Source organism: Andrographis paniculata, unplaced genomic scaffold (assembly GCF_009805555.1).
Source record: "Andrographis paniculata isolate CXL003 unplaced genomic scaffold, ASM980555v1 Contig79END, whole genome shotgun sequence".
Classification (NCBI taxonomy): Eukaryota; Viridiplantae; Streptophyta; class Magnoliopsida; order Lamiales; family Acanthaceae; genus Andrographis; species Andrographis paniculata.
The window spans coordinates 2204724-2229162 of record NW_026137616.1 but is presented as its reverse complement, the minus strand read 5'-3'; the positions used below and the strand labels follow the sequence as shown (position 1 = coordinate 2229162).

General features: G+C 29.7%; 3 protein-coding genes across 16 annotated transcripts; all 3 read left to right on the top strand.

The window, feature by feature from the left end:
* The first annotated feature begins 2973 nt into the window (after positions 1-2973).
* On the top strand, positions 2974-8066 carry LOC127240552 (uncharacterized). 3 transcript variants are annotated; one of them, XM_051259277.1, is made up of 13 exons: positions 2975-3126; positions 3245-3458; positions 4419-4516; positions 4617-4703; positions 4773-4890; positions 5124-5372; positions 5691-5833; positions 5918-6112; positions 6212-6302; positions 6395-6563; positions 6909-7016; positions 7098-7194; positions 7681-8066. In XM_051259277.1, exons 2-13 carry the CDS (start codon positions 3258-3260, stop codon positions 7814-7816), a joined length of 1692 nt encoding a protein of 563 aa, XP_051115234.1. In that variant the 5' UTR covers positions 2975-3126; positions 3245-3257; the 3' UTR covers positions 7817-8066. The 3 variants fall into 3 exon arrangements, with proteins under 3 accessions (XP_051115235.1, XP_051115234.1, XP_051115233.1); XM_051259278.1 differs by having other exon boundaries at positions 2974-3458; positions 7684-8066; XM_051259276.1 differs by having other exon boundaries at positions 2975-3458.
* Positions 8067-9291: 1225 nt separating this feature from the next.
* Positions 9292-16196, top strand: LOC127240424 (uncharacterized). 10 transcript variants are annotated; one of them, XR_007836329.1, is made up of 11 exons: positions 9292-9450; positions 9944-10203; positions 10274-10391; positions 10656-10774; positions 11121-11261; positions 11572-11714; positions 11815-12205; positions 12305-12393; positions 12608-12664; positions 15955-16021; positions 16121-16196. XR_007836329.1 is itself a non-coding variant. In XM_051259110.1 (9 exons), the coding sequence occupies exons 4-9, from the start codon at positions 10373-10375 to the stop codon at positions 12332-12334; spliced, it is 843 nt and encodes a 280-aa protein (XP_051115067.1). In that variant the 5' UTR covers positions 9292-9450; positions 9944-10038; positions 10128-10203; positions 10283-10372; the 3' UTR covers positions 12335-12393. The 10 variants fall into 10 exon arrangements, 9 of the variants coding, with proteins under 9 accessions (XP_051115067.1, XP_051115064.1, XP_051115068.1 ...); XM_051259110.1 differs by lacking the exons at positions 12608-12664; positions 15955-16021; positions 16121-16196 and having other exon boundaries at positions 9944-10038; positions 10128-10203; positions 10283-10391; XM_051259107.1 differs by lacking the exons at positions 12608-12664; positions 15955-16021; positions 16121-16196 and having other exon boundaries at positions 9944-10038; positions 10128-10203.
* Positions 16197-16264: 68 nt separating this feature from the next.
* LOC127240423 (uncharacterized) lies at positions 16265-19805 on the top strand. Of its 3 annotated transcripts, none has more exons than XM_051259104.1 (10): positions 16278-16386; positions 16619-16786; positions 17126-17272; positions 17664-17806; positions 17900-18094; positions 18181-18271; positions 18356-18524; positions 18827-18934; positions 19021-19117; positions 19421-19805. In XM_051259104.1, exons 2-10 carry the CDS (start codon positions 16778-16780, stop codon positions 19545-19547), a joined length of 1086 nt encoding a protein of 361 aa, XP_051115061.1. In that variant the 5' UTR covers positions 16278-16386; positions 16619-16777; the 3' UTR covers positions 19548-19805. The 3 variants fall into 3 exon arrangements, with proteins under 3 accessions (XP_051115062.1, XP_051115061.1, XP_051115060.1); XM_051259103.1 differs by having other exon boundaries at positions 19418-19804; XM_051259105.1 differs by lacking the exon at positions 16619-16786 and having other exon boundaries at positions 16265-16386; positions 19418-19804.
* The last annotated feature ends 4634 nt before the right edge of the window (positions 19806-24439 follow it).

The window sequence follows — 24439 nt, the reverse complement described above, 5'->3', positions numbered from 1 at the left end:
AAAAAGAGATTCAAATGATGAAGTAATTTTATTTTTATTTTTTACTATGTGAATTAAGCTTGACTGATTGTATCGTGTGTTATTCTGGTGAGATTAATGTATTGCATGGATTGAAGATGGATAATATTTTATACATGTTAATTTGAATCGTAATGCAATAGACTGTAAACTAATTAACTGAAATTAAATAAAAATTCAAATAGTAAAATAATATTTTTATTATTTTTACTTTGTGGATTAATCTTAATTGATATAATTATGTACTATTCTAGTGAGATTGATATGGTGCATGGATTGGAGGTGAGTAACAATTTTTTATATTTTTAAATAATGATATATTACATTATTAGATTTTAAATTTTTATTTGTATTTATATTTTATTGAGCACCCATAAAATTTTTAAATTATATGTGAAATACTGAATTAATCCACGCATGTTCCATTACGTGAAATTGCTTACAAGCATCCTAAAAAATAAAATGTTAAACTTTACATATGATATTCAACAGACAATAATTAGACTTATATAAACTATCATCATAGTTTTTCCACTTACAAATTGTATTATATAAAACAGATTACAAGTACATTGGAAAATAAAATACTTCCTCCGTCCCATAAATATAGTCTTAATTGGGTTGGATACGGGATTTAAGGAATATTGATATTATATTGGTAGTTGGTAAAAAGTATTGATAAAAGACTTTTTTGTCCTTACGAATATATTAGTGTAAAAAGTAGTGGCAATTGTGTAATAAAAATGAAAAAGTAGGGGTAGTTTTACGGTGATATGGTTATTTATAAAAATAAGACTATTAATTTAGGACGGACAAAAATAGTAAACAAGACTATTGTATTGGGACGAAATATTAAACTGTCAACATAATTATTATTCTACTTGTTTTTACAAACTACAATTTTACACTTACAAATTGTATATATGAAACCGTTTGCCTGACACATTGTAAAATAATAATGTTAAACTATATCTTACCCAAATATTATTATCCCAATTGTTTCATTTTTTATTCTGCACACTGAAAAATAAAGCGAGTATAAACTAGCATTCTAGTTGTTTTTCACCGGCTACAATTTTTCATTCACATGTATTACGTGTCTACTAAAAAATAAAATATTAAATCACCATATCACAGACTATTTATCTTTTTATTGGAAACTAAAAAAATAAAATATGAATATACTATTATTCAACTTTTTTTTGTCAATAATACTTTTTTTTTTTACAAGTTGTATTATCTGAAATCACTTACAAACACACTCAAAAACAATAAAATGTTCACAAATTTTATTTAGCACACAAGAAAAAATATGACATGTATAATTACAATTATTTTTACCAACACATTGAAAAACAAAATATTAAACCGATTTTATCCAAATTATTTCTATTTTTACTCAACACAAAAAATATAATGCATATATTCAACTATATTTATCAATTATACCAAAATAACATGTGTGTCAAGTTGTATTTACCAATCACACTAAAAAAATAAATTTAAATTGTATTTGAAATAATATATTTTTATTTTTATTCAATTCATGTATCTTGTTGTACTTACTAATTACACCAAATTAATAATCGTAAACTTAAAATAATATAATTTTATTTTCATTCAATACACAAAAAATAAAAATAAAAATAAGTTGTCAATTATATTTACTAATTACACCAAAATAATAATTTAAATTTTAAAATAATATATTAAACCGCCAACAAAATATTACAAGAATAATAGCAAATGTTTGTAATAATATTTATACATAATAATGAATTTTATTACTATTCTAATTATTTCATTTTATACCCAGTACACATAAAAATAAAATATGTATCAATTGTACTTACCAATTACATCACAAAACAAATTTAAATTGTATTTGAAATAATATGGTTTCATTTTTACTCCAACTAATATTATTATTTTTTAATATATTATAAAATTTCAAAAATTTAATTGAATTTGGACTATAAAAAATACTTTAAACTCAGAATAAAAAGTCAAATAAATTTAAATTATTAATTTATTTAAAATATTATTAGTAATATAATTAAACGTAAATCAAATTCATGATTATAAAAAAAACAAATACTCCTGATTTTATGGGACAAAATAGTATTTTTATTTTTACTCAATACATTAAGGGTGTGTTTGTTGGAGGATTTGGATTTTGAATTGGAATTTAAACGGTAAAAATTTTTAATTTGAATAGTTGTATAATGTGATATAAATAGGTATTGATGTGATTTTTTGGATATAAAATTAATTTTTAGTATAATATAAAAAATAAAAAAATAAGTATTTGATTTAATATTTTTTTTAAGAAAAAATGAGATAAATAGTAAATTTAAATTCAATTCCCAAACAAACACACACTAAAAAATACCATCGTGTCAAACTGTATTTAACCATTACACAAAAATAATCATTTTTAAATTTAAATTTATATATTAAACCGCATAAATATTGTATATAAAGGGTATATTTCTCCAAGGGCTTTGGCCCAAACCTCCTGTTTTTGGGTTTTTTTTTTTTTTTAAATTAAAATTTTATTTAATATTTATTATAATTAAATGAAAATATATATATATATAATATATATGTTATTTTATAGAAAATAAAATTTTTTATAATATAAATAAATAAAAATTTAAATATATATTGGATATAGTATAAATTTATAATCAAATCATGCAATATAAATTTTATCAATTAAATTTAATACATATTTATATTATTTTATTCACTATTCATCGAATCAATACACATCAAAACTGCCCGAACCCAACCAAACCCAACAAAAGAAACAAAAAATCCAAATAATCCCAAATTCAAATAAAAACCAAATTAAACCCAACTTTCCCCTAACTCCCCTAAAAAAACATACCCAAAATTTATACTCTCAACGTTATTTTTATTTTCCTATACATATAAAAGTAGTATACAGAACAGCTGCATCATCGTTTTCATCGACCATTGTCTCATCTCATACCCTCAAGTCTCTCTCAGCAGGAGAAAATGGCGACTCCAATGGCGGGAAACGAACGAAGTTGCTAAATATTGAGGATCGCTGCTGTAGTTCCTCCCTATCCCATCCAGACAGTAATCCCGTTAAATGCTACTAATTTATTTGCCCTGACGAAGATTATTAAGTAATCTGAGACTGAGAATCAAGTAGCTGAAATTCGAATTAACTTTCCTGCACATATTTGTACGGTAGATTCCGATTTAAAATGGCGGTGGACTCTGGTGCGGTTGAGGAGCCTACTGTCTCAGGGAAGGAGACGGTAGCCAACCCCCGTCAGAATGGGGAAAGCGAGTCCCAAGGTCAGGACAGTGCTGTTCCACCTCCTAGGAAACGGAATACTGCTCTCGGGATTCGGAAGGTAGGGAGTCGGATTTATGATCCCGTCAATGGGAAGACTTGCCATCAGGTATTATTCATTTGCATTCTGGTGTTCTGTTGGAGCTAGGGTTTAGGGTAAATTGGGGCTGAATTGGGTTTGTTTGATGCTGTCATTTGTTTGTTTGATCTGTGGACTATCGATGATTTCCTGTGTGTTCTTTGTGTGGCAGATCGTTAATTGAGATGCATGCAAGTAATTTTTTACTTTTTTTACTTTGTGAATTAAATAAAGATCCAATAGTGAAGTAACCTAAATTTGCGGATTTGGATAGTTTCAAGATTTGGTTAGACAGTGTGTGATGGCATTACCTTTTGTTGATCTTGAAGAATGTGACTTGAAAGATTTGGGTAGTTAGCAAACAGAGAGGTTATCAGCTTGTCGTTATGCATTAAAAACGTTGCAGGAAATGAGTCAAATACTAGGAGTATATTTTACCAAATCTTGATTAGTTTACCGTTGCGATAGCATTAAATGATGGCATACAAGAAAGTATATTGTGAGTGGTGAAGATTATGTGTAGATCAATCATTGATTGAGAGATGAAATTGGTGATAATGATTTGGGGAATTTGATTGAAACAACTGTGAATTGGATTATTGTCCCAAGATGGAGTGGGTTGTGCATCTTTTATGTTACTGAGTTCATTTTCTAGAAATAAAATCCAACAGTTAATCTAGTATAAATTTTTGTGTGAAGCCATATGATTTTCGATAGAGTTTCCTTTTGTGTGGTAGCATTCTTATAGGTTACTGGTGGAATCTAATATGGTAAGTAGGCACCAAGTGTGGAAAGATAAATTACCTAGTGTGGCAAGCCACAACATTGGTTACTAATCTCTTGCTTATTTCTTATTTTATTTTTATGGCAATATCTTGCTTATGTTTTATGGCTTTAATATGCTTGGTGTAGCTTTTATGGCTTACTTTCTGTGAAACAAGTTTTCTAAATTGTTTTCATTTCCTCAATGTTATGCTTGATGCTTGGAAGTGTCGGCAAAAGACCCGGGATCTTGTGGCAGCATGCAAGTTTCAAAGGATTAACAAACCATGTCCTATTATGTATTGTCACAAGTGTCTCTGGAACAGGTTATTTCTATCATCTCTTCATTTTTTATAATTTTAAATTCAAGACTTTATTGTACACTTGCATAATCTAATTTTATTGTGATAATTTTTTCCAAGTTAGATATGGCGAGAGGGCTGAAGAAGTAGCAAGTTTAGAGCAGTGGACTTGTCCCAAATGCAGGGGCATTTGCAACTGTAGCTTTTGCATGTGAGTCTTCTGAATTATTTTTTAATGACTTTGCACCATTTTCCTGATAGCGCAATTATGCATTGATAGGAAAAAAAGAGGTGATGATCCCACTGGTATTGCTGCCAAGGAGGCAAAAGCTAGCGGATTTTCCTCTGTCGCTGAAATGCTACTTAAAACAACGGCCGAAGAGAGAGCTGCTAAAAAGGTAGCTTCTTCATATTACATGCATGATTTCCTATTTTTCACATGGCACTTGGCATAGTCCTTCAAAAACGTGTGCCTCCTCAAGTTGTTTGTTCATTTGACGGGTATTGAAGGAGTCTAAGGTTTATCTTTTAAATTTTAGAACACCCAGTGTTTTTGCTAGTATCATCTATGGCAAATTACTATTGTTTTGGTTGCCAGATTGACCCAATGCCCTCCTGTTGAAATTGACAGGCTGGTTCGTCCAGAGAGCCAGGAAAGGTTTCTACCTCCAGTGAAAAGAAGTCAAATAATCCTAATCCTCGTCACAAAAGAAAACTAGATTGTGGTACAAAATGTGAACCTGAACCTGAAGGGAATGGTGCATGTGACCTTCCCTTACCAGAGGGAGAAGCAGTGAGCAGTGTGGGTGGAGTTGATTTACCCACAGAAGATGCCGGGAATGCCATTCAGTTCATGGAATTTTGTGCTACTTTTGGTGAGGTGAGTATGTTTATGTGTTAATGATGTTCATTTTACTTAGTTCCGACACGATGTGTATATTATTGCTTTTTTCCTTTGGACACCTAAAACATGTCAATAACATTGATGACATTTTTTATCAAAAACATGTCAATAACATTGATGACATTTTTTATCAAAGTTAAAATCTATTTATTAATGTTGATATTGCTGGTTACTCACATTTGTTAATTTTTTTACATGGAAGTTAATTTTGTTTGCCTATTGTTACTATATTTGTATTTTACTTTTTTTAATTATTTTTTTTTTCTCATTGTTTTTTTGGTTTTGGATGGACAGGTCTTTGATATTAAAGAGGACCAAGCAAAACTTATTCTTCAAGATATCTATAACGTGAGAACTGGACGCAAACGAAAAATTTCTCCGAATGTCCAGTTCCATATTAATCTCCTCTGTCATTTACTGGAGCATCAGGGGGAAGAGTATGTGTTGCCACTCCACATCAAATTTTCCTGTATTTAATTTACCTCAATGACTTGACAACTGCTAAAAAAATTATTGCGTAGATATGTAGAACTCAGACCATCAAATAGGAAGAACTCATGGTTTGATGCGCTCAAGAAATGCTTGTCTGGATCCCAAAGTGTTCTTAAAGCACAGGGAGTTAATTCTCTTGAGAATAGAGATGTTTATGATACTTTCACTGCTTCGGAGAAGCTTAGGCTTTTAAACATTCTCTGCGATGAAGCCCTTGTAACTGAGTAAGTATTCTTTCCCTTTTATTTCATTTTTCATTGTGATAGTTTTTGCAGTTCACCTATCTACAATCTACATTTTGTTTTTTTTTTTTCACTGGATAGAAATGTGAGAAGTCAGATGGAAGACAATAATGCAAAACTTGTCAGCAAGGTCAAGGAAGCTAAACGAAAAGTTAATGCTGCAATAGATAAGGTAGTAGATATTGCCATATTGGTAAATAATTTTCTAACCCAGGACTTCTGTTTCTCATATTTTTCATTCTCGGATACTTGAACTCTATGTAGGAGAAGCAGTTGAAGAGGAAAATGAAAGATGATATTGCCCAAGCAGTTTCTGCCAAGGAGGGTGCCTCGCTTTCAAGTTCTGAGCATGAAGCCCTTGTTATTGGCATCAAAGGTGAGATAGAGCAGGCTCGGGCGGAGGTCCTTCAGTCAAAGGCCGTGCTTCCAAAGAGTAAGTATATTAATAGTCCCTTTGTATCTTCATACTATTGACTTTATAAATGTTTGTTTGCATGCCATCTAATCACATTGCTACTTTTTGTTCGTTGTAACTTTATTGTATGTAAACATTTATTATACACTAAAATTTCTACATTGAAAACCCCACTATTTTCTCATATTCTAAAATTGCTCTTATCTTTACATAGGTAGATGTAGTGATTGTGATTATTACCATTTTCTGAAATGGCTTCTTTGATACTTTGATTTATTCATATATATATCACCTTGAAGTTTAATCTTTTTAGTACATATTTGTCTGAAATTGATTTAATACTAATGCTGTTCAATTTTGTAGAATCTAAGATTTCCGATGCTGTAAGAACAGAGCCAATACTGGTTGGATCTGGTGGCCATGTGTATTGGAAATTGAACTGTTTAGGGGATTCAGAAGTGCTCCATCAAAGTAAGTCGTGGAATTTTTTGTAATTCTTATCACCTAATGCTTGTACCTTAACCTATTTTTGACAACTATTACTCCTAACAGATATTGGAAATGGGGATTCCCTTTCCTTAGACGAGAAATGGTTCACCATTAATGATGAAGGGAAAGAAGTCGTTGAAAAGCACATTGCTTATGCAAGGTAAGTCCCCATCTCCATCAAGCTTCTATTCTTCTTCACCATGAAAAAAAAAGTTAGGGTGTGTTTGTGCTTTGAATGCTTTGGGGCTGTTGGATGTGCATTTCTTTTTTTATGAGAAATAAGTTTTCAGTGTGATTTTTTAATGTGAAATTGATTTTGGATGTTATGTTTTGATTGAAAAATATTTGTTTGATGTTGTGGCTTTTTAGGTGAAAATTATTTCTACAGTAAATAGAAACAAACATAGCCTTTCAATACATAAATGCTCTCCTTGTTACTCCTTGTTCAAAATACACATAGTGGTTGCATTTTCAAGGTTATTCTTTTCTTTGTATTTCTGATGAATTACTGAATCGTAACCATATATGAATCGAAAGAAATCTCCATCACTTCCCCATCAATATATTGCCCTGTTTTTGTCGAACAATTGCTCTCTTTCTAGTAATCAAACTTTGTATTCACAATGTGGTATGTTTGCTGCTGCAGCAGCAGCAGCAGCAAGCAAAGAAGATCAAGGAGGAATCTGAAGAGGAAGGATGCTGATGGTTCGGGTCCAGTCGAAGAATCTAGCTCAGTTCCATCTGAAGCAGATGCAGATGCAAATGCAATGGTAGTTCAATGATATAATTCAGGTGCTCTTCAAATTATATACTAATTTAAAACTCACAGGCAGAGTTACAGTTAGTGACAGTGTAGAATCATATCTTCACATGTTGTAACTTGTTAGGATTAAAGATGAGATGCAAGAATGAATGTTTGTAAATTTAAATTAGGCCTTTTGGTATTCTGTTTTATGTTTGGTTAAGTCATTGTTCAGAAATGATTTAGATTTGATTTTGGTATCCAAATCTGCATTTACATTACTAATGTGTTGTTGGTTATAATAATATTGTCTTTATATTTGTATTTTGTTCTCTCTCTGTTTGTTTTTCAAATGCCTTATGCATGCCTTGGGGTATATAAGGGAATGTTATATAGGTGTTAGGATTTTTATTTTATTTTTTTTTTATTATTATTTTTTTTCAATTTATGATAATCTATATAGTTTTTAATTTTCACATTAAAGTTTGTACTTTCAAAATATTCTAAATTCAAGTTGGAATTGTAAAATTTGATTGAGCATGTTGGTTGGCTTATAGCTTTGCCTTAAAGAAATTTTGGATTGTAATTTTGCGATCAAATAGATATAATTTTGTTTGTCATCTTATATTTATCTACAATTTTTTAAGATTTTATTATAATTCTTATTTTAATTTTAAATTATGTTATTATTTTTTTTTTAAAAAAAAAAGCATTCAATATTTATTGCGATGCAACTGAATTTTAATTATTTTTTAGATGTTAATTATATTTTATTTTATTTTTTATAGAATGCATTTAAATATATTAATATACAGTTTTTTTTTAATCTTATTAAAAAATTATGGATCAGCTAGAAATATTATACTGAAAATTTTACGGCATATCATATACCATAATATATAAATATGGATATACAAAAATATCATTATCATACTATACCGTAAATACTGATATGAAAAAATACAATATTGATGTTTTATCGAACTATTGAGTATATTTTAAATCAGTATATTGAGAATTACTATATAAAAATTTTGATATTGATCTCTATCATTTTTCAATACATTAGTATATTATCTATCATACTGCAAATTATTTGTATATTGAAAAATAAATAAGAAAAAAACCAAAAATATTAAAATTATCATAATTAGAAATAAACAAATAAATATAATACTTTTATTTTATTTTATTTATTTTATTCGATATCATGGTATATACTTTAATATCTATATATATTTATATGGCAATAATATGCAATATTGTTTTGTATTTTTTTATTTTTATTACAAAATATATTAGTAAAAATAATTATTGTATAATAAAATATTTATAAATTAAAATTAAAATAACTAAATAATTTAATTAAAATTTAAAAATTTTAAATTTTAAATCGTATAATTAACTAAAAATTTAACCCTTTGTCAATAACCCTAACCTGACCAAGAAAAAAAAAAAAAAAAAAAAAAAAAAAAAAAAAAAAAACCCTAACCTGACCAAGAAAAGAAAAGAACGAACCTAGTACCCATATTCTTCTTCTACATTCTTCCCTTTCTCTCATGTTTCTTGTAACGGAATCGGAACGAGAAACTCCAAACCAGAATGATTTTTCAAGCACATTGAGTGCCTGTGTGTTCTTGATCCGGCGTTCGGTGATTGAGCTGCATGATGCAAGTAAAGAATTTCTTTTTATTTTTTTTACTCTTTGAATTAACCTTGGGCGAAATGCATCTAGATATGTATGGTGGTGGGAATGATTTGGGGAGTTTGATTGGAACACTTTTGAATTGGATTATTGTCCTAAGATGGATTGTGCTGTGCATCTTTTATATTAGTGAGATCATTTTTCTTCAAAAAAATCCAATGGTTAATCAAGTATAAAATTTTGTGTGAAGCCATATGAGTTTCGATAAAAGCTTCATTTGTGTGGTATCATTCTTATAGGCTACTGGTGAATCTAATATGGTAAGTAGCCACTTAGCGTTGATACATAAACTACCTAGTGTGGCAAGTTACGACATTCAGTCGGTTATTAACATCTTGCTTCTGTTGTTATGACTTTAATATGCTTGGTGAACCTTTTATGACTTAATTAGTTCTATCTATAAAAGAAGTTTTCTAAATTGTTTCAATATCCTCGATATTTATCCTTGACTTTTGGAAGCAGCGGCAAAAGACCTGGGATCTTGTGGTAGGATGCAAGTTTCATAGGATTAACAAACCATGCCTTATTATGTATTGTCAGAAGTGTCTCTTAAACAGGTTATTTCTATCATCTCTTCATTATGTTTATTTTAAATTCAACACTTATTGAATACCTATCTAATCTTATTGCGACGATTTCATCCAAGTTCGATATTGCGAGAGGGCTGAAGAAGTAGCTAGTTTGGAGCAGTGGACTTACCCCAAATGCAGGGGCATTTGCATGTGAGTCTTTTGAATTATTTTTTTAATGACTTTGCAGCAATTTTCTGGTGGCCTAATAATGGATTGATAGGGATAAAAGAGGCGACAAACTCACTGGTATTCTCATTAATAGAGCAAAAGCTAGAGGATTTTCTTCTGTATCTGAAATGCTACTTATAACGATGCTGACATGATTTGCTGCAAAAAAGGTAGCTTCTTCGAATTACTTGCATGATTTCCTATATTCACATGGACTGCTATGTGCGACTAAAAGTTATTTCTCTTGTTAATGACATGGCATAGTCGTTCAAAAACGTGTGCTTCCTCGAAGCACGATTTATAAACTTTGATATAACGATTTTTGTCATTTGCCTTTTCACCATTGTTCGCTTATTTATATGTCCAAAAGGGTAAACTCATTGATAAATCACACACACACAGACACTGAAACCCTAGCCTTACGAATTCCCCAGCGGCGCATCCTTCATTGACCTGCCGTCAGCAACCCTTGTGTTCTGTTTCGATTGGCTTTGGCTTCTCTGAGATCAACATCTGTATTCCTTGCAGGCTCCCAGCAGCAGAAATGGAATCAGTATGTCCATTTATAAATATGAAATGGGCTTTGGAATTAGGATGATGTTTTGTAGTGCTTTCTATTATTTATATGTTTGTTTGCTTTCCTGAATTTATTATATTCGGTGATGCAATATGCCCGGCATTTGGAACTTAACTTGATTGCATATTTCAATGCTTGAATTTAATTTTTTGTTGCAAAAAAAGTTGTTTTGTGTTTTTTTTTAACTTGATGGTTACTGAAGGAGTCTAAGGTTTATCTTTTACCTTTTGAAACATGCTGTATGTTTGCCAGTATCATCTATGGCAATTATTAATGTTTTGGTTGCCAGATTAATCCTATGCTCTCTTTTTGAAATTGGCAGGCCCACTTGTGCAGAGACCCAGGAATGGGTTTTACCTCTGGTGAAAAGTCAATCAAGCTTAAAGTTCCTCAAAAAAGAAAACAAGATTGTGGTACAAAACCAAAGATACCAAGGCAGAAGCCAGTGAATGATGATATTGAGGTGAGAGGTGTGGGAGGAGTTGATTTACCGGCAGAAGATGCCAGGAATGCCATTCAGTTCATGGAATTTTTTTGGAGTTAATATAAAAGTTAAAATCTATTTATCAACGTTGATATTGAAGGTTACTCACATTTGTTAATTTCTTTACTGGGAAACTAATCCTGTTGCCTATTGTTATTGTTGTTAATGTTTGTTATGTGTGTTGTGTTTAATTTGACTGGTTTCAAAGTTGTAAAACCTTTTCAAATTCCTCTCTTAGGCCTGTATTTTGCATTTCTTTTCTCATTGTTTGTGTTTTTTGGATGGACAGGTCTTTGATATTACAAAGGAGCAACCAGAGCTTATTCTTCAAGATAAGTATAATGTGATAACTGGATGCAAGGGAAAATTTTCTCCGAATGTCCAGTTTCACATTAAACTCCTCTCTCATTTACTGGAGGATCAGGGGGGAGAGTATGTGTTCCCGCTCCACATCAAATTTTCCAGTATTTAATTTACCTCTATGATCTGACAATGGCTTTTTTTGTTCTTTTTTTTTTTTTTTTTTGTATAGATATGTAAAACTGAGCCCATCAGATGGGGAGAACTCATGGTTTGATGTGCTCAAGAAATGCTTGCCTGCATCCCAAAGTGTTCTTAAAGAACAGGGAGTCGATCCTCTTGAGAACATGAGTTCTAAGGAAAACGATCTAAGCAGGATGAAGAGTGAGCTCGACTCGAAGGAAAGGAGTTTGAGCAGATGGGAAGCGAATCTAGAACTCGAACAAAGTGAAATTGCTTCAAGACAAGAGATGAATGATAGTAAGACTGAAGAGCTCGATCGGAGGGAGAAGATTTTAGGATCAGTTAGCGAATTTACATGCAACTGTTACAAGGAATATCGAGCTACCCACAGCCAACAAACCGTGCCCTATTATGTATTGTCTAAAGTGCCTCTTGAACAGGTTATTTCTATCTTCTCTTCATTATGATGATTTTTAATTCAACACTTTATTGAATACTCTGGCAATCTAATTTTATTGTGATGATTTTGTCCAAGTTAGGTATGGAGAGATGGCCGACGAAGTAGCTAGTTTGGAGCAATGGACTTGCCCCAAGCAAGTCCTCGAGTCAGAGGCCATGCTTTCAAAGGGTAAGTGTATTATAGTCTCTTTGTATTTTCATACTATTAATGACTTTATATATGTTTGTTTGCATGTAGTCATTTAATCAAATTGCTACTTTTTGTTTGTTGTAACTTTATTTTATGTAAACATTTATGTTACACTAAAATTTCTTCACTAAAAATTTTGTAGAAACTAAGAATTCAGATGCTGTAAGAACTGAGCCAATACTGGTTGGATCAGGTGATCATGTGCACTGGAAATTGAACTGTTTGGAGGATTCGGAAGTGCTGCATCAAAGTAAGTCGCGTAATGTTTTGAATGTGAAATAGTTTGGATGTTGTGTTTTGATTGAGAAAGATTTGTTGGATTTTGTGGCTTTTCAGGTGAAATAGTTTGGGATTTGAACAGTAAAAATTTTGAATGCATTGTTTATGTGATGTTTTGAATGTAAAATTGATTTTTTTAGTAGAATATAAAAAATAAAGAATGTGTTCGGATGTTTTTTTAGGGAAAAAAAAAAAAAATGACTGATCAGTAAAGTTTGAGAAAAAATCTCCAAACAAACACATGGGGGAAAAATTGAATGAAGTAGAATGGTTGCATTCTCGAGATTGTTCTTTTATTTGTACCTCTGATGAATTACTGAATTGGAACCCCATATGGGATGTAAAGAAATCTCCTTCGCATCCCATCAATATTTTGCCCCTTTTTTTTTTTTTTTTTTTCTGTCGAACAATCACTCTACTGCCAAACCGCCAGGCCATTCATCTATTTGTCTGAGAGGCTGATCTAAAAAATATATATATTTTTATTGGAAAATAAAATATGTATAAATTATTATTTCAACTATTTTTACTAATCTATTACATAAAATTTTTTGAATGAAATTATAGAAGGCACAATACACACAGAGAATAAATAAATAAAGTAAAAAAGTAAAATTCTTAATAAAATATACTATGTGAGACCTTGTATTTGTTTTATTAGACACTGGTTGTTATACTAGTTATTATTTTTTATCCAACACATAAAAATATAAAATTAGTATAGTTTATCAGGTTGAGAAACCATTTATAAGCACACTAAAAAAATAAAACGTTTAAATTGTCCATCCACAAGTTGTTATCCTAATTGTTTTTTATTTGATCCAATACATAAAAAATAAAATTGATATAAATTGTCACTGTAATTATTTTTACCAACCACATGTATTTTGTAAAACTACTTAGTACATTAGAAAATAAAATCTTGAACCACCTTACACACATAACATATTGAGTCCTTTCACACATCGTGTACATATGAAATAATTTTTGGTATGCGGTATGAAAAACTATGTAAAAAAAATATACTATTTCCGTCTCATAACAAGGTATTCATTTACCTTTTGCGTTATTGTACTTAATTATAATTTTGTATGCAAATGTCATTATATTAGTATTATAAGATACTAATAAAAATATTTTTGCAATTTTTTCTTGATTTGTAATACGTTTTAATATAATAATTAATATCCAAAGATCAACATACAAAAAAGTAAATGGGTACTTAGTTATGGGACGGAGGGAGTATAAAATATTGTATTATTCCAAGTCGAATATTTGACCTTTTTATTTTTTTTAATGACTTTTTGATTTTTTATAATAAATATATAATTTATTTTTTTTACTTTATATTTTTGTATAAAATATTTTATATATTTTTATTATTATTTTTTAAGAATCGCAATTAAAAAATAATATTGAAACTACAAAAAGAAAAAACATCAATCAAATTAAACTTGAATTATATATATATGTGAACAAAGTGTATAAATAAGCAATAAAATGCATGATAAAAAATAGAGTAAAAAGGGGATTGAATAAAAATAGAGACAACTCAGTCAAGTTTATGTGTTGTTTGATGCGTTTCTATTGCCGTGATCAATTTCTTTCCAACTTTTTATCTTTTTTATTATTCAACTAATTTTTTGTTTCTAAAAGTATTAAATTAAATATATATTTTAATGTTTTATATTATACTTATATTATATATACATTAAGTCATAAAGTCATTAAAGGTATACTTATTTGAGAATTTGAATTTGTGTTTAAAATCTGAAATAATAAAATTTTAAATTTGAATAAGTACATCATATTAATATAAATATATATATATAAATATAATATTTTAAATATAAAATTAATATTATAATATAAAAAATAGATAAATATTATAAATTTGATAAAATTTTCTATAAAAACACCCTGTAAAAAACATATCAATTACATAATACAATTATTTTAATTATAAAATTTTATTATTCAAAAATAAAATTTAAAATTCAATTTCAAATTACATTCATACAAATTTGATATTAAAATAATGTAACATAACATATTTTATTAAAAAAAACAAATTTAAAATTTAAAATACAAATAGTAAAAGTGGGAGTTTGAACCCAAATGTAACTCCTTTTTCAAGTCCAAGCCATGTAAGTAACCCTAACCCCCAAACCCACAGTAACCTAAAACCTAATTCCCAATTTCCCATTTTCCTCTCCTCCTTCCTCTCTTGGACCCTCACTCCTCATCTTCTTCTTCCCCCTCTTTCCCTGTCTATTGTGTTTCTTGTAACGGAATCGGAACGAGGAGCCCGACCCGGATCCAACTCGGCCGTTTTGCCAACCACATCGGTTGCTTGTGTGTTCTTTATGCGGCGTTCGGTGACTGAGCTGCACGATGCAAGTAAAGATTTTTTTTTTTGTGCTGTATTCTCGTCAGATGGATAATAGATTGATGTGATACTTTGTTTGGCATGTGTGAGAAACGGAGCAATCGGTAAAATGCAACCTAGAAATGGTGAAGTAACCTGAAATTTATTGATTTGAACTGTCTCAAGATTTGGTTAGAGTGTGTGTGCGACGGCATTGCCTTTTGTTTGTCTTGAAGCATGTTGTGAGTGTGACTTGAACCTGTACGTTATATTTTTACTCTAATTTGTCGTTATGCATTAGAGTTGCAGAAATTGAGTCGGTATCTAGGAGTATATTTTGACTGAATCTTGATTAGTTTTCCATTGCTATATTCTTAAATGCTGGCATACCAGAAAGTATATTGTTACTTGTGAGTGATGAAGATTATACATAGACCAATCATTGATTAAGACATGACTGTGATGGGAATGATTTGGAGAATTTTGATTGCAACATTTGTGATTGCAACTTTTATGTTAGCTGAGTTCATTTTCTCCGCATAAAATCCAATGGATAATCTATTACAAAATCTTGTGTGAAGCCAAAGCCATATGATTTTCAATAAAGTTTCTTGCGTGGCAGGATTCCTATAGATTACTGGTTAAATCTAATATGATAAGTAGCCACCTAGTGTGGAAACATAAACCACCTAGTGTGGCAAGTCATGGCATTTAGTCGGTTATGGATATCTTGCTTGTGTTGCTATGACTTTAATATGCTTGATGAAGCTTTATGACTTGATTTAGTTTTATCTCTGAAACAAGTTTTCTAAATTCTTTTTGTTTGCTCAATATGTCTGCTTGACGTTTGGAAGTGTCATGCATGTGGCAAATGACCCGGGATCTTGTGGCAGCATGCAAGTTTCAGAGTATTAACAAACCATGCCCTATTATGTATTTTCAGAAGTGTCTCTTGAACAGGTTATTTCTATCTTCTCTTCATTATGATGATTTTAAATTCAACACTTTATTGAATACTTGGACAATCTAATCTTATTGTGACGATTTCATCCAAGTTAGATATTGCGAGACGGCTGAAGAAGTAGCTAGTTTGGAGCAATGGACTTGCCCCGAATGCAGGGGCAGCTTTTGCATGTGAGTCTTCTGAATTATTACTGAATGACTTTGCAGCATTTTTTTGATGGCGTAATTATGCATTGATAGGAAAAAGGAGGTGAAAAACCCGCCGGTATTCTCACCAATGAAGCAAAAGCTAGAAGATTTTCCTCTGTATCTGAAATGCTACTTAGAACGACGCCTTGCAAGCAAATTTGCTGCAAAGAAAGGTAGCTTCTTCAAATTGCATGCGTGATTTCCTATTTTTCACATGGACTGCCATGTGCACTGAAAGTTATTTCTCTTGTTAATGACGTGGCATAGTCCTTCAAAAATGCGTGCCTCATTAAAGCACGATTTGAAACTTTGAAATAAGGATTTCCCGCTTTCGCCTTTTTCCACCATTATTAGGGTATTGTATGTCCAAAAGTGTAAAAACTCATTTATAAATCACTAAATCAGACATACCGAGACCTGCAACCCTAGCCATACGAAGCAGCGGCGCCGCGTCGCGCATCCTTCATTGACCTTCCGTCAGCAACCCTCGTGTTCTCTGTTGATTGGCTTTGGCTTCTCTAAGATCAACACTCCGCATTCCTTCCAGGCACCCCAGTAGCAGAAATGAAATCAGTTATATTCTTTTTATTAATATGAAATGGGTTTTGGAATTTGGATGATGTTTTGTAGTGATTTCTATTATTTATATGCTTGTTTGCTTTCCTGAATTTATTACTATGGATGATGCAATAGCTCGGCATTTGGATCTAACTTGATTGCATCTTTCTATGCTTGGAACTTAAATTTTTGTTGCGAAAAAAGTTGTTTTATTTTTTCTTTTATGGTTCCTGGAAGAGTGTAAGATTTATCTTTTAATTTTGAAACATGCAGTGTGCTTGCCAGTATCATCTATGTCAATTACTAATGTTTTGGTTGCCACATTGATCCTGTGCTCTCCTTTTAAATTGACAGGCCAATTTGCCAGTGAACCAGGATATTCTTACCGGCCTTCCCTTTCCAGAGGGAGAAAAGGTGAGACATGTTGGTGGAGTTGATTTACCGGAAGAAGATGCTGGGAATGCCTTACAGTTCATGCAATTTTGTGCTACGTTTGGTGAGGCAAGTATCTTTATTTGCTATATATGTGTTAAAATGTTAATGATGTTCATTTTACTTAGTTCCGACACCATGTGTATATTATTGCCTTTTCCTTTGGACACCTAAAACATGTCAATAACATTGATGATATCATTATGACCAACATTTATCTTTCATTTTGTTGGAGCTAATATAGAAGTTGAAATCTATTTATTAATGGTGATATTGATGGTTACTCACATTTGTTAATTTTTTTACTGGGAATTTATCTTGTTTTCCTATTGTTATTGTGGTTAATGTTTGTTATGTGTGTTGTGTTTAATTTGACTGGTTTCAAGGATGTATAACCTTCTAACATTCCTCTCTTAAGTGTGTATTTGCTTTTCTCTTCTCATTGGTTTTGGATGGACAGGTCTTCGATGTTAACAAGAAGCAAGCTGAACTTATTCTTCGAGACATCTATAATGTGACAACTGGATGCAAAGGAGAATTTTCTCCGAATGTCCAATTTCATATTAACCTCCTCTCTCATTTACTGCAGGATCAGGGAGCAGAGTATGTGTTGCCACTCCACATCAAATTTTCATGTATTTAATTTAACTCAATGACTTGACAACTGTGTTTTCTGTTTTTTTTTTCATTGCATAGATCTGTAGAAATCAGCCCATCGGATGGGGAGAACTATTGGTTTGATGCGCTCAAGGATTTCTTGTCCGCATCCCAAAGTGTTCTCAAATCACAGAGAATTGATTCTCTTGAGAACACAGATGATTACGACACTTTTACTGCTTCAGAAAAGCTCAGGCTTTTAAACATTCTCTGTGATGAAGCTCTTGAAACTGAGTAAGTATTGTTTTCCTTTCATTTCATTTTACATTCTGACAGTTTTTGAAGTTTACCTTTCTACACATTTTTATTTAACTGGATAGAAAAGCAAGGAGCTGGATTTTAGAAAATAATGCAAAACTTGCCAGCAAGGTCAAGGAAGCTAAAGAAAAAGTTAGTGCTGCAATGGAGAAGGTAATAGATATTGCTAAATAATTTTCTAACCCATGACTTCTGTTTCTCAGATTTTTTATTCTCGGATACTTGAACTCTATGCAGGAGAAGCAGCTAAAGCAGAAATCGAAAGATGATATTGCCCAAGCAATTATTGCCAAGGGGGGTGCCCTGCTTTCAATTTCTGAGCGTAGAGCCATTATTTCTGGTACCAAATCTGAGTTGGAGCAGGCTCGGGCTGAGGTCCTCGAGTCAAAGGCCATGCTTCCAAAGGGTAAATATATTATAGTCTCTTTGTATTTGCATACTATTATTGACTTTATATATGTTTGTTTGCATGTTGCCATTTAATCACATGCTGCGTTTTGTTCGATGTAACTCTATTGTATGTAAACATTTATTTTAAACTAAAATTTCTACCCTAAAAAACCCCACTATTTTCTAATGTTCTGGAAATGATCTTATCTTTACAGAGGTAGATGTAGTGATTGTGATTAGTACCATATTCTGAAATGGTTTCTGTGTAGTACATATTTGTCTGAAATTGATTTTATATACTACTGGCCAATTTTGTAGAAACTAAAAATTCCGACGCTGTAAGAACAGAGCCAATACTGGTTGGCTCTGGTGGCCATGTGTACTGGAAACTGAACTGCTTGGGGGATTCGGAAGTGCTGCATCAAAGTAAGTCGTGTAATCAATGTTTTGTAATTTTTATCACCTAATGCTTACACCTAAAGCCTAATTTTCACAACTATTACTCCCAACAGATGTTGGAAATGGTGATTCCCTTACCTTGGACGAGCAATGGTTCACCATTAACGATGAAGGGAAAGAAGCAGTTGAAAAGCATGCGGCTTATGCAAGGTATGCCCCCGTCTCCATCGGGCTTCTATGCTTCTTCACCATGAAAAATATGTATATATAAGCTTCTATGCTTCTTCGCCATGAAAAATATATATATATATATACACGCATTTAGTGATTGCATTTTCATGATTATTCTTTTATCTGTATTTCCAATGAATTACTGAATTTGGAACCACATAAAGGGATAGTAAAGAAATCTCTATCACTTCCCATCAATATTTTGCCCAGTTTTTTCAAACAATCACCATACTTCCCGTAATCAAACTTTGTATTCACAAAGTGTTGTGTTTGCTGCAGCAGCATCAAGCGAAGAAGGCCGAGGCGGAATCTGAGGAGGAAGGATGCTGATTGTTCGAGCCCAGTCGACGAATCTACCTCAGTTGCATCTGAAGCAGAAGCAGATGCTGATGCAATGGAAGTTGAATGATATCATTCAGGTGCTCTTCGAAGTTCAAATGCTGTAGGCTTTAGGTTACAGAGTGTGTATATCACTGCAAGGAATTAACATTTTTTTTAACAGAGTTTTTTTCTTGTCCTTAAATCAGTTTTTTTCGTTACTAATAACATTATCCCGAAAGTTAACTTTACTTATAACATTATTTTTTTAATGACGTATGTAGATGGTGGTCCTAAAATGTGATATAATAATGTGATACTCCCTCCATCTCGCAACAAGATTTGTCATTGACTATTTGTGCGTTGATATTTGAATATTAATTATGATATTAATACGTAGTATAAATCAAGAAAAGAAAACAAAAATATATTTGTCAGTAAATTATTATGACCCAGGGATAGAGGGAGTATTAAACTTATGATAATCCATATATTTATACTACGTTAAATAAATTATGTTTTGATTATTTGTAGCTACACAATTTGCAAGTAGTATCTTGTGCCTTAAAAATACTGAGTTCATGTTAGAATTGGAAAAAATAATATTTAATATTTTTAAAGAAAATGATTTTTTTTTTTTTATTTTGTATAATTATTGAGTGTATATACATATTAATATATTTTTTTATAATATTATTGAAAATCGTATTTGAGTTTGTTGTTAGGTGAATAACAGGACATGGGCTAGTTCAACTTTTTATTTTTTAATTTTAACTTTTAATATTTTTTTCAACTTAATTGACCCAATTCACTTCACCGTTAATTTAACCCGACCCTGAGCTGGGATGGTCCGCCCCATTTAGATAATTTTGACTCACTACTTTATATATATATATATTTATTATATTTTTAATTTTAATTGTAATAATAAAAAAAGTATATGGGATGTACATGTGTTTGATATCCATACATAAAGTCTTGGTGGGCCTTTAAAAGGAAAGCCTATTTTACAAAATTGACTTTCAAATATATACATTTTAATTCGAATGAAATAATTCATTGGACCAAAAATCCCATTTTTTGTGAAAAGCAAGAAAACAAATGGAGGTTTGTCAAAATCATCCATCCAAAGTTCCAAACACTCATCAAAAGAAGATAAATTTTAAAAGTAAAGAGAAAGTAGTATTATATTTTATTATTTTTGAATTATAAATTATAATTTATTAAATAAAAATATATATAATTTATTTACAAAATATAAAACATATAATCGAATATTCAACGAGTTAATATTTAATATTACTCGCTCCCTCTAAATATCAATTTTATGTGATTTTCTTTGTAAATGAACAAAAACAATTAACATCTGTCTTGTATAATATGAGTGTTTTACCGTAAATTCAAAAATTTAGGTAAAATATAATTAGTAAATAATTAAAAGATTTATTAGTGAAAATAATTATTATATAGTAAAAAATAATTATAGATTAAGATAACTAAGTAATTTAATTAAAATTAAAAAAAATTAAAATTTAAAATTTAAAATGCGACTAAAATGTATAATTATATTTAAAAAAAAAACAAATTACATGGAATTGACGAAATAAGAAAATATAGAAAGATTACGTGAAACGAAGGATGTTATATGTTTTGACAGGCGAAAATATATTTTTCCTATATATTTGAATAAAACAAATACAACTCGTCAGTGATTTCATATTTTATTTTTCTATGTGATATGTGCTCAAAATGTAAAATAAATACGGGTGAGTTTATTATTTTTATTTTTTTTTAAAGATTGTATTTTTTATGTTAGGTATGATCAATTATAAAACTAATATAAAAAATAATATTTTATTGAGTTTTTATTTTTTATAAATAGACAAAATATATAAATTATATATATTAATTTATGAAAAAATTGAACGAACAAAGCCACAATCTAAATATAATACTTTTTTTGTTCTAAATAAATAAATTATTTATATTTTTTATTTTCGTCTATTTTATATAATTTTTTAAAATATAATTATATCACAATCATATTTATTAATTATATTTTATTTAAATATTTTGTGTTTACAGTAATATAAATAATTTATTAGAGACTGAAAGAATAAAAAAATATACTACAAAATAACATCACAAGATAATAGATTGTGTGTGCTGACAGTACTATTTTCCAAATGAGCATGATAATTGAAGCAATATATTTCAGGAATACAATAAAAATAAATAAAAGAGATATAAAAGAGGAGAGTTGAATGGGAAATGGGTAGTAGAAAGTTGAAGTCGCATTAGCACTTTATGTAAAGTGCGCATGGGCATAGGGATTGCGTTTGCTAAGGTGTAACCAGCACGAATCACAGGGAACCGCACTGTAGAGAAGAAACAGTGGGTGGGTGGGTGGGTGGGGTGCTGGCCCCCGCCACCCAACGGACCAAACACTGGACTGGACTGGAGCCCCGCTCCCCAGCAGATCCGAGAAATCCGTTGATAAGTCCTGACCTGCCACCCCACTGCCATTCCGTTCCACGCTCCTCCCCTCCCGCTTGCACCCCACGCGCTTCCAGCGAATTCCTTCCTTATTTTCCTATTTATTTACTTTTATTTTACTTCACATTTAAATCTTATATTTTTCGTTAAATCTATATTTACTTTTTTATTTATAAAAAATACTTTCCTTTATAGCAAAATATCCTTTTGGAATGTTTTTTGTCTGCCAATTATTTTTAAATTAACATAATTTTTATAGAAAAATCGCGCCCAATATAATTTTTATAAAAATAATAACACTGTAAATATAATATATAATGTGATATTTTGTCTTAGGTTGTGTTTGTTTGAGGGATTTTGTGGGATTTTTATTATTTCCATAATTTTTTTTCTCAAAAAATATCAAATCAAATATTTATTTTTTATTTTTTATATTATACTAAAAATCAATTTTACATTCAAAATATCGTATCATACAACTATTCAAATTCAAAATTTTTACTATTCAAATCTCAACCCAAAATTCAAACCCTCGAACAAACACACCCTTAATAAATTTTTATAATATTTTTTTATAAAAATTAATATAATTCTTTAAATTACTCTCTCATCCAAGTTCAATAATAGTTATATTTTTTTTCATTTTAGTTTATTTCATAGTTGATTATCTATTTAACAAATATAAATTATTTAATTAAATTTTTAATATTTTATATATAAGATCCATTCATTTTTATTTTATTTCTTTTTATTTTTACCTCTTTTCAAACAATTTAAAATGATCCACTCAAATTTTTTTCTATCTTTTTTTAAATAACTAAATATCTTTATCTCATTTAAAACTCTTTTTTTATACAAAATTAATTTATATTAATCATAAATAAATATTAATATTTTTTATTTGATTTTATTATATAAAATTTTATTCGCTACAAAATAATATTTATATTATATATATATTTATTGAAATATAGTGTTTAAAATATTTTAATATATTTTCTAATTTTTAATTTGTTTTATCTATTTTTATTGTAAAAATATCAAAGTTATGATTCACATAAATATTAATAAAATAATATTACAATTTATTATTAATTTAATAAACTAAATTCGGTTAAATATCATATTACTAGTCAAATTCTTGTGGATCGATTAAACATCTCTTTTTTAAAAAACTTTCCCTTTAAAACTAAAAGCGTATTTTTTTTGGTTGAGTTTTGAAAAAATTGATTTAAATTTGATATTAAATTAATATTTGATATAATATTTTTGTTAAATACAGAGTTTAAATAGTCAAATTTAAAAAAATTTAATTAAAAAGAAAATCACATCTAAATATATTTTTTCTCTAATTTTTTTTTTTTTTTTTTTTTCCAATATGAACTTTCTAGAGTGGCAACGCAAAACGGCAAAATCACGAAAATTCGCAATAATTAAGTCTTTTTTTGTAAGTACATTTGAAAATAATTAAATTTATTTGTATGTATGTATATGCGTGCTGTTCGATATATATAAATATATTAATAAATTGAACAACGTGGACCACGTATATATGTCTACATATGTATGTTAATAGCTCAAAAAAAATTTAAATTGACATATAATGTATGTATGTATATATTTGTTACTGACACACCTTTTGCGTCATTTATTTCGGTGTGTTATCTGTATTTTGTATCAATTTTTACAGCTTCAAATATTTTAAATATATATTTAATTTATAATTTTAAAAATAATCTAAAATACAAATAAAGATATCTTCAGTATTTTTGTTCTGACATATCAATGGTTTCATTACTGTGTAATTGTGTTTCATTTTAAAATTAAATAGCTCAATTATATATACTGTCTCATAATAAATTATTTATTTTTTTATTTTAGTCCGTCCCATAATCAAATATTTTTTTTTTTTTACAAATATCCTTACAACTTACAATATATTACATAAATATCATTACCTTTGTATCACATATATTAATAAGGTTATTTTAGTCGTTTTCACTTTATTTCTACTATATCTCAATATACTATTAATATTTCTAAAACTACATCTAAAAAAATGAATATTTATTTATGAGACGGAGGAGGGAGTATATAAAATTATCAATTTACATATTTTTTACTATTAGTCTGTGTGAATTATGGGCTAGATTTCGAAGAGTAATAGTTTATATTTTTTAAAAAACGTCCTACTTTTAGATCGGTGAATTGTAAATATAATTTCAAAGACAATTTTAATAAAATTTTCTGAAAATTTGTTTTCATTAAAAACGATAAAATTGTTAATCCTCCGTTCCAATACAATAGTTTTATTTACCATTTTTGTCCGTCCAAAAGCAATAGCTTTATTTCCATAAATAACCATATTACTGTAAAATCACTCTTACTTTTTCATTATTATTACACAATTGCTACTACTTTTTACATTAATATACTCACAAGGCCAAAAAAGTTTTTTACCCGTACTTTTTACTTACTGCCAATATA